The sequence below is a fragment of the Solenopsis invicta genome, chromosome 7 (genome assembly GCF_016802725.1).
Source record: "Solenopsis invicta isolate M01_SB chromosome 7, UNIL_Sinv_3.0, whole genome shotgun sequence".
NCBI classification, from domain to species: Eukaryota; Metazoa; Arthropoda; class Insecta; order Hymenoptera; family Formicidae; genus Solenopsis; species Solenopsis invicta.
The window spans coordinates 14,769,426-14,786,960 of NC_052670.1; the positions used below are offsets into that span (position 1 = coordinate 14,769,426).

Here is a 17,535-nt window from a genome sequence, read left to right on the forward strand (position 1 = left end):
AGCCACAGTAGCCTTCAATAGAGTTATTACTGCCAGTATTAAATTTTCGTACAAGATTTTCAACTAACTGAACAGCGAATTGAATCATAAAAAAAAAGTTTGCAATAGAAAGAAAATTTTTCTATCACAGTTAATTCTAGAGGTCGGATTACTAAAAATTGAAGTAACAATACTGTGATGTTGAGTTCGTCACATAAATTAACGGGAGCAGAGAAAGATAGTTGCTTGTGAACCGTGTTCGAGCTGGGACGCAACTGACTACCAGTGGTCTAGCAAACACACGAGGAATGTAGGGGGAGGAAAGTACATGAGCGAATTCGTGACACGTGGGGAATGGTATGTTTCTAATAAGTCGTTATTATATTTCGTCATGTATATCACGGCGATCATATAAACGCAGTCTCGCGACGATCAACATTAGCGTACGAGGAATCTCGCCAAGATACAGAAGCTAAGTGACCCTAAATCGATGCTTCGAAAAATCGAAGAGCTCCAAGAGGCGGAACTTTTTTGAAAAATACTCGCAAAAAATTCTGGAAACTTGGAGCTGCGGCGAAAGACAGCTGTGACCTGTTGTGTTTACATGTTTAATAAAGCGCCAACCATTAGCAGCATAAGCTACTTATGTTACCCGTTGCTTCTTTTATTTTATTCTTTGCTCTTGTTGAAAGAATTATTGAAAATCTTGAAAATACCTGCAAGCCCCCTTGGGGGTAGCGCAGTGGGTAATAAGAATATAAATTATTTAGTATTTTGTTTCCTAATTCTCCAAGGGCTTAGTTCACGGTACCTCAATGTTTTTCAATCTTTCCTCTTAAGATATAATAATTAATGTATTCTCTCTCTCTCTCTCTCTCTCTCTCTCGACGCTCTATTTAATTTTATAGTATTTGTCGCAGTTATACACTTTTATTTGTCGTATTTATATTCTTTTGGAATCAAAGAACATCATATTATTAAATAAAAATTGCGGTTAAATAAAAATGAACTTTTCAACTGAAATACAATGCTTATTTTCATTTTACTGCACTGTACACTTCAAAATTCAAAATGTCCTAATATTCGAAATATTTCCGTTTCAAATATTTGGATTATATCTATATTGGTATCATATATGAGTATTTTTTATATTCGAGCGAGATATTTGGAACAAAGATATTTGGATTATATCTGTATTGATATCAAATACGAATATTTTTTATATTCGAGCAAGATATTTAGAACAATCGCAGATTACAAAAAAAAAAATTTAACAATATAAATCCAAGTTTTAATAATGCTTCTTGAAAAAAAAGTAATAATATAATTATTAATAATAATTAAAGTAACATTTAATAATATCAAATATAAATTGTTATTTAAATAAAACGTAAAGATATAAAAAAGTATACAAATTAGAAACCGATCGCTTATTCCAAGTTAATTTTCATTGACATCGTTATTATTCATATGGACGTTTTACGGATTTTATTAACATTTTATTATTTTTATTAACATTTCATAATACGTAATTTAATTTAAACTAATTAAGCAGACGGAGTTTTAATACGTCTTTATTTTCGATGTAAGTTTTTGTAAACATTGGAAAAAGAATACTGGAATAAATAATGAAATTTAAAAATTGTTTTTATTTAACAGGTTTATTACCTATTTAGATCTGCGCAAATAAATTATCTAAAAATACTTTTAACCTCTATTTCTTAAATAGATAAATCTAGCAATCATTTTATAAAGCTTAAAACATGTAAAAAATAATCTCAATGTTTTTCTAAAAAAATTAAATAATTTAATAAATTGTTTTTAACAAGGTTTATCATTTTCAATTTCAAAAAAATTTTAAAATTAAAAGAGAATTTTAATTTAAAGCTGTATTAAAATTATATTAGCTATAATTACAGCTTTTTAACTTTTAAAAATATTTGAATTATCAAATATTTCTAAGAGTAAATTATATAAATTATGCACATACTCGCACGCACATGCGACGTATTTTATATTCCATAACAAAATATGTTAGGATTAAATATATGAAAATCTCAACTAAGTATTTTTTGATAACTGTACTTTAATATCCAAAATAATTAGAAAAATTATATTACGCAAAAAAAATCATTTATACAATTTGACTTTAAAAAATAGTAATGATTTTTATGTAACAATAACAAAACATAAACAATCGATTTTTTCTTAGAAATTGATTTTACCATTATTTATTTTCCTTCGTACAATTTTTGTTTGAACAATTTTTTTAAATATATTTTTTGTCGAAATATGTGAGGTGGATAATTAAAATGAGATATCCTGCATATAAAACGTCGTGTTAAAAATGTAAATAAATATTCATGATTTTCCCGCTAAGAAAGAATTCCGAATTTGCCAGAAAATCATTAAAAAATGATTGCAAAAAAAAAATAAAGGATTCTATATAATTTCATAGAAAAAAAAACAAAGTTTGGAATCATTAATCACGAAATAAATTATTCATAATGTACATTGCATAACACGTTGCGATAGGAAACAACATTTTCCACAAATATGCAAATGACTCTTTACAAACACGTTATTACTGACGCGAATGTAACGGGAAAATTCATCGTTATTTCTAACTTCGAGTCTGTTTTTTCTATCTCTGAACATTACAAGGAGAAAGAAAATATTTCTGCTGGCGTACAGTACTATGTAAATAATGTATTTTTTGCTACAGACACCCTTCAACGAGAGGTATTGCACGGCATTGCGACAACCGTCCAACACACTTTGGCACAATTTAATTTGTATTTTAATAATCCAAATTCCGATTTTACTGGGAAAATTAAATACGCCAAGAGAGAGAAAGCTTCCGCGAAAATTAATTATGAGTACACGTGTAAAAATTTGGAAATTACTTTTTAAGAAATAATTTTCATTTGCTCTCATAAAATTTACAATCCACATTAATCTCTTAATGGAGAAGATTTGTTTGTAAAATATGTAATCCGTAGTAATCTGTTAATGGTGGGGCTTCCTTAAGATTTATAACCCGGAATAATCTTTTAATGGAAAAATGCTTGTGTGCAGGGAGTGAGAAAATTCGCTCGAAAACTTATTTCTCGCTCTTCTCTCGTGCTGCGCACCTTGAAATCGTTTTAATCGTTCCGTTTACGCACTGAGAAAAAAATGTTTATTTTACTGAAGCGTTCAGTTTAATTTAATTATTACTTCAATTCGAGTATTTATGTATTTAAGTTAGGGAAGTTGCCAAATACGTATTACTTAAGCTATTTTTCATCATATTTCACATTTAGTGGTGTTTTAGATGCAAATCAAAGTTCAAAATTGTAATTTAATGTTTCAGTTATGTTGAATCTTTCATTTAACAAATTAATTTATTATAAGGTTTTCTATAACATGCTGCGAAAGGTGTGATTTAAAAAACCGGTCGCCTAAAGTGTACCTATGGTCTCTTAAATCGTATCATCTTCGAAAATATTAAATTTATAAATTAAAGTAATTAAAAATATCAAGAATCATTACACATTAATTTATTATTTATTAATAATTTGTCAAAAAACCGGTCAAATATTCAATAATTAAGAAATAACAATAATGAAAAGGTAAGAACACTGAAATAGAACTGGCTTGAATTTATTTTTATATTTAATATATTTTTAGTCATAATAATTACTAGTTTTACTATTATCACTTCTCAATCTTACATCTTAGTATCATTTCTTTACAGTAAACTTGTGGTGGGTTACCTACAAATTAGGAAACTTAATACAGTTTGTAAAAATATCAATTTAATTTTTATAATAATTTCAAATATGTATATACAATGAATGTAAAATATTCTACAACAAGTCTTCTTTTATGAAAATACAATAATTCAAAATAAAATTAAATAATTACATTATTATCAATTACATAAATTAATGAAAAATTTACATCAGATTTACTCGAAATGCTGATAGCGTGCAGAAAACAAAGTTAAATTTGTTAAATTTCTGTTTACGTTACTTATTTCTTATTTACAATTTTTATTAATTAAATGTTGCGCATGCAAAATAAAATAATAAATAATTAAAATTTAGTCGACAAACTGGCAAATTATTAACTTTCACAAACATGATGAATAAAGTTAAACGCAATTGTTAAACAGAATTTTCCAGTTTGTCGACTAAATTTTAATTATTTATTATTTTTTTATACTAGCAATTATAAGTATAATTACATTGCTTGAAGTAAAAATGTAAAATATTGAATATACATTCGGCAACTTTTCCCTAAATTAGATTTCTTCGATTCAAGCATTTATATATTTAACTTGAATACATAAATACTTGAATTGAAGAAATTTAATGAACAATTCAGTCAAATCAACAATCTATTTTGTCAAGTTAACAATTTTTTTTCTCAATGCAACGATAATAGGTGCATCATCGTGTTGTGAAACAGCGAATAATATATGTGTCACGCAGCTAGAATCCGGTCCGGAACTGATAACGATGGGAAGAACCTTCCGACGCATTTTTAATTCGCGTGCGTGGGGAGAGAGAGAGAGAGACCACGCGCGTGTAGCAGCGCGTGGTTTCACACCGTGGCAATTTTTTTTTCTCCGCTCGCGACGGAATTCGCGGCGGCAATCGCATAGGAAGGAAGGTAGCGATCGATAAACCCGCCGTCGCGAAAACAACATCGGAGTCGTATTTGCGGAGTTCACGATGGAGCTGGGCGAAATCGAGGAACGGTATCGTGTGTGTGCGCGCGCTTTATCTCGCCGATAAATCGATCGTCGCGGCCACTTTACTCGATGCTCACGCTCCTACTCGCAGCGGAATAATAAAGAAAACTGATCAAGATTCGAGAGAGAGTTCTCGTTTTAATTGCGTCGCGCGCCGCGCGATCGTCGATTTTCCGTCTGCTGCTCTTATTCGCGCGTCGTTCGATAGATCGATCGATCGCGTCGCAATATACGAATGCGGGAGCTCCATGAATTGTTCGCGTTACTGATTTTCGGATCGGAGCACATAGTATGGAACTGTTTGGATTCCGATTGGAATTATTCAATTATTCTCTAGATCTCTGTTGTGCTTTCTATGGAAAAACAGAAAAATTATTATTGGAATTTTTATTTCGAACAATACCATAATACGCGTTCTAATCAAGATTTGACGAGATGGATTTTTTTGTATAGGATTGGATCCAATTGAAAAAATCCATTTATAAAACTACACCCGCAAATTCAATTAAAATTCAATAACAGTACAAATAAAATATTTAATATAAAGTAATGTAAATAAATATACTTTAATAAATAAAAGGTGAAATATGTGGTATAATTGGTAAAGAAAAAGAATAAATAACGAGACTGAATTTTAACCTTTCGCGTGGGTGAAAGTCAAAAGTTCACGAGACTCTGAAACAAAAATTCTCCCGATTTTTTCTTTTTATTATTCGCAGAAACACAGCCATATTTTTTGATAAATTAGCATTTTTAATTACACTTGAGGTCCAGAAAACCCCGCATGTTTTGTAAAAGTTTTCGTTAACGTATTTTGCATTTTAATTAATAATAATTTTAAGACCTTATCATACATGATAAAATCTTTTTTATGATTTTTTTAGATAATTAACAAATTATTTAATTTATTTTTAATTTTTATCCTCCAGCCAATATTAATTAGTTAAACACTTCATTTTTTATTTTCTTGAGAACTTTTATAAAAAATCTATTAAATGTAACAAACATTTTTATCTTTTCGCACATATCGTTCGCCTGAGGCAACAGTCTTCGAATTTATCTAGATATCATAATCAATATTTGAACAATATTTTCTCAAAAACTATTAATAAAAAAATTATGAAGATCAGGTACCATCCTCTGTACTATTAAAAACAATAACAAATAGAGAAAAGATTTTTTCCAAATACAATTAATCCAAATACATTTAATTTACCTTTTAATTATTGAAAAAGTTAAAATCTGTTTTTTCAACAAATAAATTAAACAAAAAATGGTCGAGTTCACAGACTAGTCGATGGAATACCTCTCGTACAAATATGTGTACGTCTATTATATTAATAAAATAAAAATAAAATAAAATAAAATAAAATAATTGAAATTAATCCATATATAATAAAATTTTCAATTAAAAAATAAATTTTGTTATTCATTAGTAAACTAAATAAAAAAATAAAACTCGAAAAATTCTCAAAAAAAATCCACTAGGTTGATCTTTAAAAAAAAAATCCTAGGTTTTTTCAACCTTAAAAACGATGGCAAATTTTACTGAAATTCTTCCATGTCCATGCTATTCCATGGTTATCGTGGTTTTAAAAGGTAAAAATTCTGAAAGAAAATACTCTTCGTGCATAATTACTTTTCACTGTTTCTAAAATTCGAAAAATAGCATTTCTGCATTTTCACTAAGGCTTACACTAATTAATAACTACATGAAAAGACAATTAACTACAAGTGACATGATCTTCAAAACATATCAACGGACTTTTGAAAACGGACAACGTTAAATGGAGAATTATCTCTCGCTAATTATTTAATTGCACATAAAAAGATCGTCCTCTCAAATTAATCGTTTTTAAAATATCGTGATGTAAGCTCGAAGCTGCAGTAGTCCTTCCTTATCGTCAATATAACGTTCTCATAGACAGTTGGCCGCGCATGTACGTAACGCGTTGCAGCGACGGCGTTGATAAGACAATTATAAGGAAGGCTCTGTGTGTACTCTTGTAATTAATTTTTATTATCGCCAAACTTATTGACACTTTCGTGACCGATGACGTCGTATTACGTTTCTGTTTTCAAAGCCGGCGGTAGCTGCGTGTTGACGTAATACAGTCTTTCGCGAATTAGAAGCCGACGACGATAAGGAGCTGGCCGGCCGGTCGTCGTTGCCGTCGCGCGCGCGCGCGTGCGTGCGTGCGCGCGTGCGTGTGTGTGCGTGCGTGTGCGTGTGTGTGTGTGTCGAGAGCACACAATTTTATCATACTTATTCGGCGCCTCGCTGTTACGCATCGATGCGTAAAAACGTGTCGCTGAAAGATGAATTACGAAACGAGATAAGTTTCCACCGGAAGCCGGGCTTCTTGGAAACGCGCGCCTGCAAGAGGAAAAGAGAGCGAGAGATGCATCGCTTCCCTCTCCCTAATCCCTCGGTACATACATTTCGCAAATAGCGCAAATCGGATTAAGAGGCGCGGAGAAGCCGGCGTCCGTTCGGCGATCTCGCGCGGACGCTTTCCGAGGAAAGCGTGCGCCGGCCGTGTATTTATATCTCCGCCGCACGAGCGCTCGCGGAATGACAGATTTCTCTAAAAAAAGAGAAAAAGAAGAGCCGCCTGAGGGGGCGGTTCGCGAGAATCCGCTTTTCGTGAGTGGTCCACACGCGACTTGGCGACAGCGGCGAACGACGATATCCTTGCCATTGCAGGCGCATCCCCAAACAGGGTTTTTTTTTTAAATTATAAAACTGACAATCGATAGAATACTTATATCTTGACATGTAGTAAACAATTTTTTTGCTGCCCGAATTTACCCTGAAGAGGTAAAATCAAGCTCTGAAGATTAGCCCATCTTTCATTTACATATATTATTTAACTTAAATACATAAATACTTGAATTGAAGAAATTCAATGAGGTTGAAAAATTTACTCATTGTTAGCGTGTTGGCCTAGTACTGGGCCAATACACTGAGACTGAGAAAAAAAGTTATTTGAACAAATCTTTCAATTTTATTGAATTTCTCCAATTCAGTATGTAAGTCAAATATATAATAAACTGAAGTTTAAGTATTTTATGTATTTAAGTCAAATACGTTGAACTGAAAAAATTTAATCGAGTTGAAAAGTTTTCGCTAAGTTAACAACTTTCTTAGTGTACTGGTTGCTAGAGTAGCGGCACTGGCGCAGCGTCAGATGATAACTTCGGACCAACTCTGGACAAGTGACACTGGCCCAGCACTGGCTTTACAACCGGCCCAGTGCTGGCAAATTATACTCGTCCAGTACTGGTTTTATAATCGTCTCAAAAGGAAAGGCTGCCAACTGAAAAATTCGAAAAATTATGAAACTATAAAATATATCTTGATATATTGTAAACAATTTTTTTTATGCCCGAATTCACCCTGAAGGGATAAAGTCAGTCTCTAAAAATTAGCTCATTTTTCATTTTTATTTTATTATTCAAAAATTTAGAGAAAAAATTTGTTCCTTTTAATAAGATTTTAAAAAATTATTTTAAACAATTGTTAAGTTTCCTAATATTATTAAAAGAAATAAATTTCTTTTTAAAATTTCGTTCTCTCTTCTTTTGTTAATAAATACTAAAATAAAAATAAAAAATTAGTTAATTTTATTTAGTTATCTTCATCATTATAAAAATTACCAGAATATTGAGAATATATTGTTCTTATTTTTATTTATATATCTTATAATGTTGTAAACAATTGATAAGTTTCTTAAGGAAATAAATTTTCTTTCTAAAATTTAGTTCTATCTCCTTTTTATCGACAAATAATAAAAAAAATATAAATAAAAAATGAGCTAATCTTCAGAGATTGATTTTACCCCTTCGGGTAGATTCAGGCAGCAAAAAAGTGTTTATTACATGTCAGGATATCCTCTACGTACTACCAAAATTTCATATTTTTTAAAATTTCCAAGTTGGAGACATTTTCTTGTCAATACAAGGTCAATACTAAATGCTGATAATACTTCTCAATGCTGAGCCAGTATTAATGCAATACCACAATCAGTACCGGTCCAGCATCGATTAAAGCAAGGAGACACACTTTTGCATAACGCATAAGAGAATGAACCAATCAGAGTCCTTCATTTCTATCTTGGAGAGGAAAATAAAGAATTCTGATTGGTTCATTCTCTTATGCGTTATGTAAGAGTAAGTGCTCCCGGCTTAACAGAGTATTGACGAATACCTATTCTGCAATAACACAAGGCCGTAATGCGCTTTAAAACTAAAAGCTGATAGAGATAGACAACCATGGCTTAAAAAAGGCGCAGGTTCAATGAAGATCCATAATTTCATTTGAGCCCACTTTTTTATGGAAAGAAATCAAATCAATTACATTCAAAACAAATGTGAGATTATATATGTATAATTACATATATTACAAATATATTACATAACAATAGAGAGACCAGTATTTTATCTAGTTAATTGAGAAGTGTTATTATTTATACTTCATAATAAAAACAATCTCATCATGAAGAGAGAATAAAATCGCAAAAGTGATAACATATTGCAGAATTATTGAATGCAACAGACGTGTGCACTTTGTTAGTTTTATTTAATTATTTAATTCTACAGTAATACAACAGCTTATATGTATGTATAATGTACTAAGTTTAATTGTATGTATATATTATGCAGTTCTTAAGTACCAATAGCGGCAATCGTGAAAAAATTTCACTCTTAAGTATTGCCTCTTGTGCATGAATAATTGCAGCCAAATTAATAGCTACTCTTTTACGCTGAATATTGAATAATAAATAACAAATTTTGTACTTTATAAATATTAATATTGTACAGAGCTTAGACTCAAACACGAATTTACGTTACAGTTTGTGTTACATTACGTTAACCTACATTGTACATACGCGATAGAAGGCGATTGCGGATATGGATAAGGATATGACTGCGGTTACGGGTCTCCATTGGACTTACGCCTTTACAGTCTTACGACTTTATGTTATTGTCAAAAATAGGTTTAACAGTTGCCCATCGCGCATCGATCAAGCGTTTAGCTTCGTTGTAACGGCGACCCTGTATAAGTCGTTATCGACGTTGTTTGTCCGTGTCGATGATTTATTTTCATTGATTACTATCGGCTGATTACACGTGGCGATACCATTCTCGCTACGACGCATGACAGTTCGATCTCTTCTCCTTTTTTTTTCGAAATCTATTTTTCGGCGTCGCATTGGTGCCGTTGCAATCTCGTAATATTCGAAAACATATCGACATTTCGAATCGCCGATACGTCGAATAGCAAATTCCGCTTTCGACGGCTCTCCGAGCTCTTTTAAAATCTTGAGAATAATCGCCTCACCGATCATCGCCGATCAATCACTTTACAGACAGAAAAATATCAATTGCACTGTTAAGAGAAGCAATTACGCAATTTACTTTTCTTCACTTAAGTAATGATTATCTTTAACAAAGGGTATTTTCTTGATAAAATATATTCCAAGTTCTTAAGATACACTATCGAAAAATTTTATCCAAGCCATAATGACAAACAAATCAAATTTTTGTTTTAACCTAATATATTCTTGATTAAAGTATTAAATTATTAGTTCAGACGATTTTTCTCATTTTACGAATTTCACCTCAAATTCAAATGTGTACAAAAAAAAAAAAATAAAAAAAGATAAAACTCGTTTCGAGTCATAGAAAAGTATATTCTTCTCGATTTTTTCAGTTTTTAATCCAAAAAGCCTTTAAAAATTACAACCGTTTGCCAGTGACTCAGCAATCTGACTAAACAGCAGTGAGAAAGACAAGATAATCTGCGGAGGATTAAGATTCCGAATATGAATCAATTTGATACTTGTGATTTGATACTTACGAAATACCGGCAACAAATAATATTTAAGATTAATTTAAGTAATTCACAGTATGCATCTTTTTGTGCGTAGAACATTCGGTTATTTCGTAAAGCTATCCCATGAAGTTGTTACTCGGACAAAACCTGTGCTTTTATCGAGGCAGGATATTAATTGCCGGAATTAATTAATTGTTGAATTGTCAGCAATTGGCAAAACACGATTACTTAGCGGTATAGCTTCTCTGAATACCGATCGATTCGTTGGAAATCATCAACGATCCGTTCAACGCGGTACTTGTTCTGAAATGATTTCAGGAGATCCTAAGGAGAATCGCTGCTGCAAGCAAATAAGTCTCAGTAATATCTTCTTTTCGCTGATACGTCGAGATACCAAGTAACGATGCTTCGCACGAATACGGCAAGATATGAGACTCGAGAGTGCAAATCGAGCGATCTCCGATAGATAGAAAATTGGTCTATATACATATACTTTATCACATTATATTAAATCACATGATGTTACGTAATATCATGCGACATAATACAATATAATGTAATCACACCGAAATAACACCCTCACACATTAAACTCCAAAAACGAGGGCGATGATACATTTATCGTGAATATATGTGCATTTCTGGAAATGTGCATTTTTACTAATACAATGAATAAAGGGTTCCGAAAATAAAAATATCGGCGGCATCGCGCAGATATTATTATATAAAACGGTTAAATTTTCAAAGAAAATGACAATAAAAAGATTAATTTTGTAAAAACCTTTACTTTTTAGTTCATATTTAATTATACGTTACAGAAAATAATATAAATGTATGTAATTATCAGAAAAAAAATAAAAAAAGGTTTTCAAAAATGCTTCGTAAAAATAATTATTTTTTGGGAAAATTGAACAACTAAAATGAAAATAAATTGTGTGTATTCTTATTGATAATAAAAGCTATCGTCTTTTGTGTATTAAGCAAGAGAAGGCAATAGGAAAATTCTGATTTTTTTTTACTTGGGTTATACAAAAAAATGGTTGCAACCTACGAAATGCTGGAAAAATAATAAGAAAATAATAAGAAACGACATTAGAGAAAAGAAAAATTAAATTAAATTCATACGAACAAAGTCAAATAAATTTTATTTAAAGTTTATTAGAAATATACCGTGAAATGTTATCAAACGATTTCAAGATGAAAAAAGATTTTAAAAAATGTGAAATGATTGCTTACGCAAACTAAACAAGTGTTAGGAAGGAATGGAAAGTTGTAAACACAGTGGGAAAAAATTCTAGAACTAATGCGTCGTATAGATTGCTTGTACGATAAGCGAAAAGTATGGTTGGAGCGTCAGTTTGAAAACAATACGCAATGTTCTTCATGTTGCCGAACATAATGCGAGAATGACCTGATGGAAACCTTTTAAGGGGTAACACCACTGTAGACGGCCCAAATAAAGCGTTTTTTTGTGAATTTTTTTTGCATGGAAGGAAAAGTAAGAAGAAAATAATATTTAAGGATGTTATTAAACATGTTTTTAAGTGTTTGTAAAAATTTTTTTATTAAAAAATATTAAAAAATGGCGACGCTATAGCCACTGTCGTGAGACGTGTTTATTTTTTAGGGGTTTGCGGCACGCAGCAGAACCATCGTAGAGATTTATCTGGAACAAAACAAAAAATTTTTTCTTAATCTACATGAGTATAGCTAGAGAAACACGTACGGAATTTGAGAAATATTTATTTTTGAGTAATTGGCACGCATTTAAAAAAAAATTTCAATTTTTGACGGAAAAAACGGTCACATATTTGTCAATAAATAATGTTCTAATCAACTTATCGAAAATTCCGTACGTGTTTCTCTTCGAAATGTTATTTTAAAGAAGTGGTTAAAATTTGGAGTGGAAAGAATGAAAATTGTTTGAGTTATGCTGCGTGCCGTTTTAAAAAACCATGTTTTGAGAAAAACGCGTTTAAAGCTTAGAGACGTGTTTTAGACGGGACAAAATGAAAAATGTGACTGTTTGAAATTTTTTACCATTAGTCTGCTATCCCAGGACCGTAAAGCATCCCTTCTTTGCTCAAGTATTGTTCCTCATTTTCTTTCCGCGACGATTTTGTGCTGGTGCGTGCCTTCTTTGCTGCATCTGTCAAAGCCCGCTCGGAGTGCTCGATCCTTGTCGCATTGGCTTCAAGGCAAAAATTGTATGCTTGGTAGCCGATATCCATCTCCAAAACTTGCATAATTCGTAAAATGTTAGTCAAACCGTCATTGAAGGTGCACACAGCAATATCAGTTGCTGCACATAATACTTTTTTGCCGCTTGAGTAAGATTTTGGCGCCAAGTTCCATACAGCAGCATTGAAACTTTCGTTGCTATTTTGAGTGTAGCCTCCCAAGCAACGATTTAGCAAATCATCACGGCTCAGCTCCTCGTAAATAGGTTTGATAGCTTCAAAAATTTCCTTCGGTAGTGGCGGCTTATGATGGTAAGTAGCCAAGGAATTTGCTGCTTGTGCCTTTTTCCAGTCGCACCAAGACTCCGAGCACTTCTCGTGTTGCGGATTTTCATCGGTTGACATTTTATGAAATAAGGTTGCCCAAATATCATTTTTCATATTTTTCACGGAGTTTGGATTCCGCCGTATCGCTAAACCATAATATATTGTAAGCTCGTCAATTAATTTAGCAGTTAATTTACCTTTTCCTCCGAGGCCTTTTACATTTCGCAAACGAGTGCCCATTCTCTTTTGCACGTGATCAATGCACTCTTTCTTTTTCACTTCAAAATTTTCGTATGGATGTTTCTCCAGTATACCCTTGAAGGTTTTGCTATCACCGTCGCCGACATAGTTTGCATATTTCATGCCATGTAAAGTTTCGGAACGTTGAAACATTTCGACGACGGCGTCTACCTCCATCTTACCAGACGAACCTTCATGATTTGCTTGACATTCATCAACGTGTGTTTTGAGCCATTCTTCATACTCAACTGTTTCTAATTTACTCTTCCAATGCTCGCAAGATTTGCAATATTTGGACTTCACCTCAACGTCGACGATTTTGCCAGTGAACCATCCAATCAATGACGTGATTCCGAAAAGCGACGAATATCCACGTTTCCTCCACGAACCATCACCAGAAACTGTTATCCCTGCCAATTGCCCATTTTCTTCGCTCATCTTTTTTTCTTCTTCTGCTGCTTTCTTCATACTAATGTCTCGTACGGTGGCCGTAGCAATCGAAATCATATCCACTATTTTGTCGTAAAAAGATTGAAATATCGGTCGTGGCATTTCCATAAATGCACAAAACTTGATGATTCCATTTAGTCCCACTCCTAATAGTCGCATTACTAGTACTATTCGACGATTAATTTCGTATCCATTTCGTATAAATTTACTATTTGGAATTTCAACTCTTGGGCATTTAGGGCAAGAAATAACTATTTTGAAGCCTAAGCCTCGAGCACTCGTCTCATGAAAGATTATGTTTGAATCACACGTTTTACACTTCACGTGTTGTGAAATAACAGAAAATACGGCAAAAAAATTAATAATCCTGTAGCCAAATTCGCTTTTTACGTCAATATCGTCATTATTCATTTGTAATTTTCTGGCAGAAGCACTGACGCCTGCTGAATCGCCTTCAGCCTCGAATCTATTCATCGGTCGTTTTGATGCGCTGCTCCGACGCCGCGTTGGGTACGATGTTTTCGTGCCTTTTTTGCCCTTGTACACTTTTTTGTCACTCATCGTGACAGATATAATGCAACTCAAGCCACGAATAAATGGTTTTGAATTACCACTGCACACAAAAGCCAATTTTTCAAGCAAAAGAATGATGTGCTCGCGATACGTGAAATGTTCTTTGTACATGTGCTGACGCCATATTAACGTACTTTTGGTTTGAAATGCTTCTCATGCAACAGAAATTCCTTCTAACTACATCTGTTGGTGTACTAGAGTAGTTAGAAATCAGAAGGTAAGTCATTAGGCTGTACCCTTCGAGCAGGTATCGATGTGCCGTAGGTAGTCGTTTTGGAGCAGCCCGACACGCTTAAGAAAGAGCGCGAAATTTCACACAAAAAATTTTGTAACAGACATAAGACTTTTTTTAACTCATTCTAGAAGGTTCAAAGTATTTTTTAAAGCAATAAAAAAAAAATCGATTTTTCAAAAATTCTACAGTGGTGTTACCCCTTAAAAGAAATCATTTCTTGCGTAATTTTTATTTCTTTTTGGATATGTTTATTTAAATAATTATTTGATTAATTTATAATGAAATGTAATAATCATGGCCATTATATTAGGTATCGATATTTTTTCATTTATCTGAAATTCTTTTCTGTGTATTGTTTTCCATTGGCTGTTGACATTATAATAAAGGGTTCCAAAAAGAAAAAAATGTATATACCCAACCCTTATACATATAGGTATGTATACTAGGGTTGGATAGTAAATTAGTTAAAAAGTGAGATAACAGAGTTAAAAAATTAATAAATTAACTGAGTAAATTTTGAATAATTTAATTTTTAATTGATTTAAGTTATTTTTTAAACAGATGAACTTTAATTTATTAATTTTTCCCATAAGTTAAAAATTCATCTATGTAAAACAAAAAAATACATTTTCACAAGATCAATAAGAATCAATATTTCTTGTCACTTCATATAAACTTAATTTATGAATAAAATATTGAATTTGTTTGATAATCCATATTATAACTGTTTTGAGTAATTTAACTTTAAAAAAATATAAATTTTTAATTTAATATGAATAGTGCTTTTCAAAATTAACTCTTAATTTAATTTAATTTTAACGTAACTAAATTAATTTTATAATAAAATGCCATTAACTTTAGCTTAAATTTAATTAAAAAATTTAATTTAAATTGTCTCTAGTTAAAAATATTTTTAAAAATATAGCTGCCTCACCCTTAGCCACAATTGTACGCAAGAAATAAAAATGTTTATAGAAGTTTTATTTGCTAACATGAGAGCACGATAAAGCTCGCACTGTATACGTATACATATGCATATATATTCTTTCCTATTTTTAATCACATGAAAGCACACAATTCGGCCGTTAGAACTTGCCGGATAAATCCAGACACGATAATGGTCACATTCCGATATAAACTGCCAATATTGAAAATCTATTACAGACGTCATCGAAAATCTATATCATTTACGTATATTATATTGCACATATACAATACACTTTTAGTATTGGCAGTACATAGGAACATAATCAATAAAAGAGTTCAAAAGTGAAAAAATGAACGCAAAATTGTTTTCGAACGTTAATGTCTTGAACAAAACAAAAATATAACAATAATGGACGTTTATGCATGTATATAGTACATAGAGACGAGTGCAATCTGCGATTCGTGTCATTCGTGTACACGCGTAACACGAGGCCGACATTTTGGTCACAAAATTCGCAAAAATGCCCGCGAGACGCGAAGCTCACACATCGGAATAATAATAATAATAATATAATAATCGCGAAGATAAGCATATATAATAAACTTTCGAGATTACACTTAGATAAGATGTGTTCAAAGCGAGATGTAACTTGCGAACGAATACGCTATTGTTTGATTTCCTAGTTCGATTTTTTGAAAAACCGATGCTCTTTTTAAAAATATTCCGAGTCCTTCACGAATGATTTCACATTGGAAATGATTAGTGGTCGGTAAACAATAAACAGAAACCATTGCCAATTTGAAGTATTCTAATGATAGAAATAAGAAAGGGGAAATAATGCTCGATGCATAATTATATAGTATTTCGAACATACTTTCTTCGAAGATGCAAAGCGTTTCATAATAACAACTGTATCGATAGACATTCTTTTGTCCACTATTATGGATCATTATAATATTGTAAAAATATATAAAATTATATTATGCATCATTCATCTACTGAAATAATATAACAGAAAAAATGTTTTCCAAAAAATAGAATATATTAAAATTTTAAATTTCGTAATATTAGTTTAAAATATTATTTAGGTATGATCGTAGAAAAATAATAGTTGGTACAAAAATTTTGTATGATTATTTTTCTACGTGGTTTAGGTGTAGCAACAACTGATCGCAGAAAGATAAAAGTATCATTAGCGTCTTCCGTTCGGAGTATTGAATGCTTCAAAGAGTTGTTCCGCTTTGCATCCAACTCAAAAGTGACAATTTTTTTAATTACGTTGTAACAACTGAGCAACATGAAATTCTATTTTTACCATGGATTCGCGAACGTTTAAAAAAGTTAATTTCATCTTCGATGCCTGCAAACTCGCGCGCTCAAACGAGACGGAGAGTAGACAACGGACTTCTCTGATACTGATAATCTGTAATCCGCGTGAAGACTAACTAGAACAGCAGTGGTTTTCGTACACAGTAGAATAGGTCGTCACGGATCCTCGACGGTTGGTGCAAACGAGAAACAGAAAATGAAAACAGTGCCACGTTAGAAAAACGTAACATGGAAAAGACATGCGGAAGAGTCATAAAATGTCATAAAGAGAATACGAAGAGACCGTCGATCCTCCAAAATTTTTCTGAACCTTCCCATGTCCTTCGACATTTTATGATATTTTTTCTCAATGCTAGTACGGAGACCAAAGAAAACTTTGGAAAAGCGTCGAGAAGGGCAAATAAGATTTTAACCCTTCGTTAACCCTTTCAGTTTCAGTCTTGGTCACAGTGTATATGGCATATGTTTTATTAATTTTTTTAATTATCATGTAGCGTTCATAAATATTATTAGACTTTTTATTATTTTCGACTTGTAAAGATTCAATCTTGATTTTCTAATGGTCATTGGTTCACAATATTGTAAACGTTTTTGTTGTTACAAACAAATTAATACCCGAACAATATTATGTTCCCTTTTTACATTAAATTCATATGTATCAATTCTAGATACTTTTTGTTAAGTAGACATTCTAAGGAACAAAATGTGATTTCTT

General features: G+C 31.9%; 2 protein-coding genes across 4 annotated transcripts in view; both read right to left on the reverse strand.

The window, feature by feature from the left end:
• LOC105199782 overlaps positions 1–17,535 on the reverse strand; it is a 48,382-nt gene that overhangs the window by 19,610 nt on the left and 11,237 nt on the right. Inside the window, exon 1 of one of the 3 annotated variants that reach the window (XM_026137879.2) lies at positions 174–1,776. The exons of the other annotated variants lie outside the window; for them this stretch is intronic. The gene's annotated coding sequence lies outside the window, so the exon portion shown is untranslated. Of the gene's footprint in view, positions 1–173; positions 1,777–17,535 lie in introns of those variants that run through there. 3 annotated transcript variants of the gene reach the window in all.
• Positions 12,096–14,546, reverse strand: LOC120358202. The gene is made up of 2 exons (XM_039451434.1): positions 12,599–14,546; positions 12,096–12,224 (listed from the first exon to the last, which is right to left on the reverse strand). Exon 1 carries the CDS (start codon positions 14,437–14,439, stop codon positions 12,601–12,603), a length of 1,839 nt encoding a protein of 612 aa, XP_039307368.1. The 5' UTR covers positions 14,440–14,546; the 3' UTR covers positions 12,096–12,224; positions 12,599–12,600.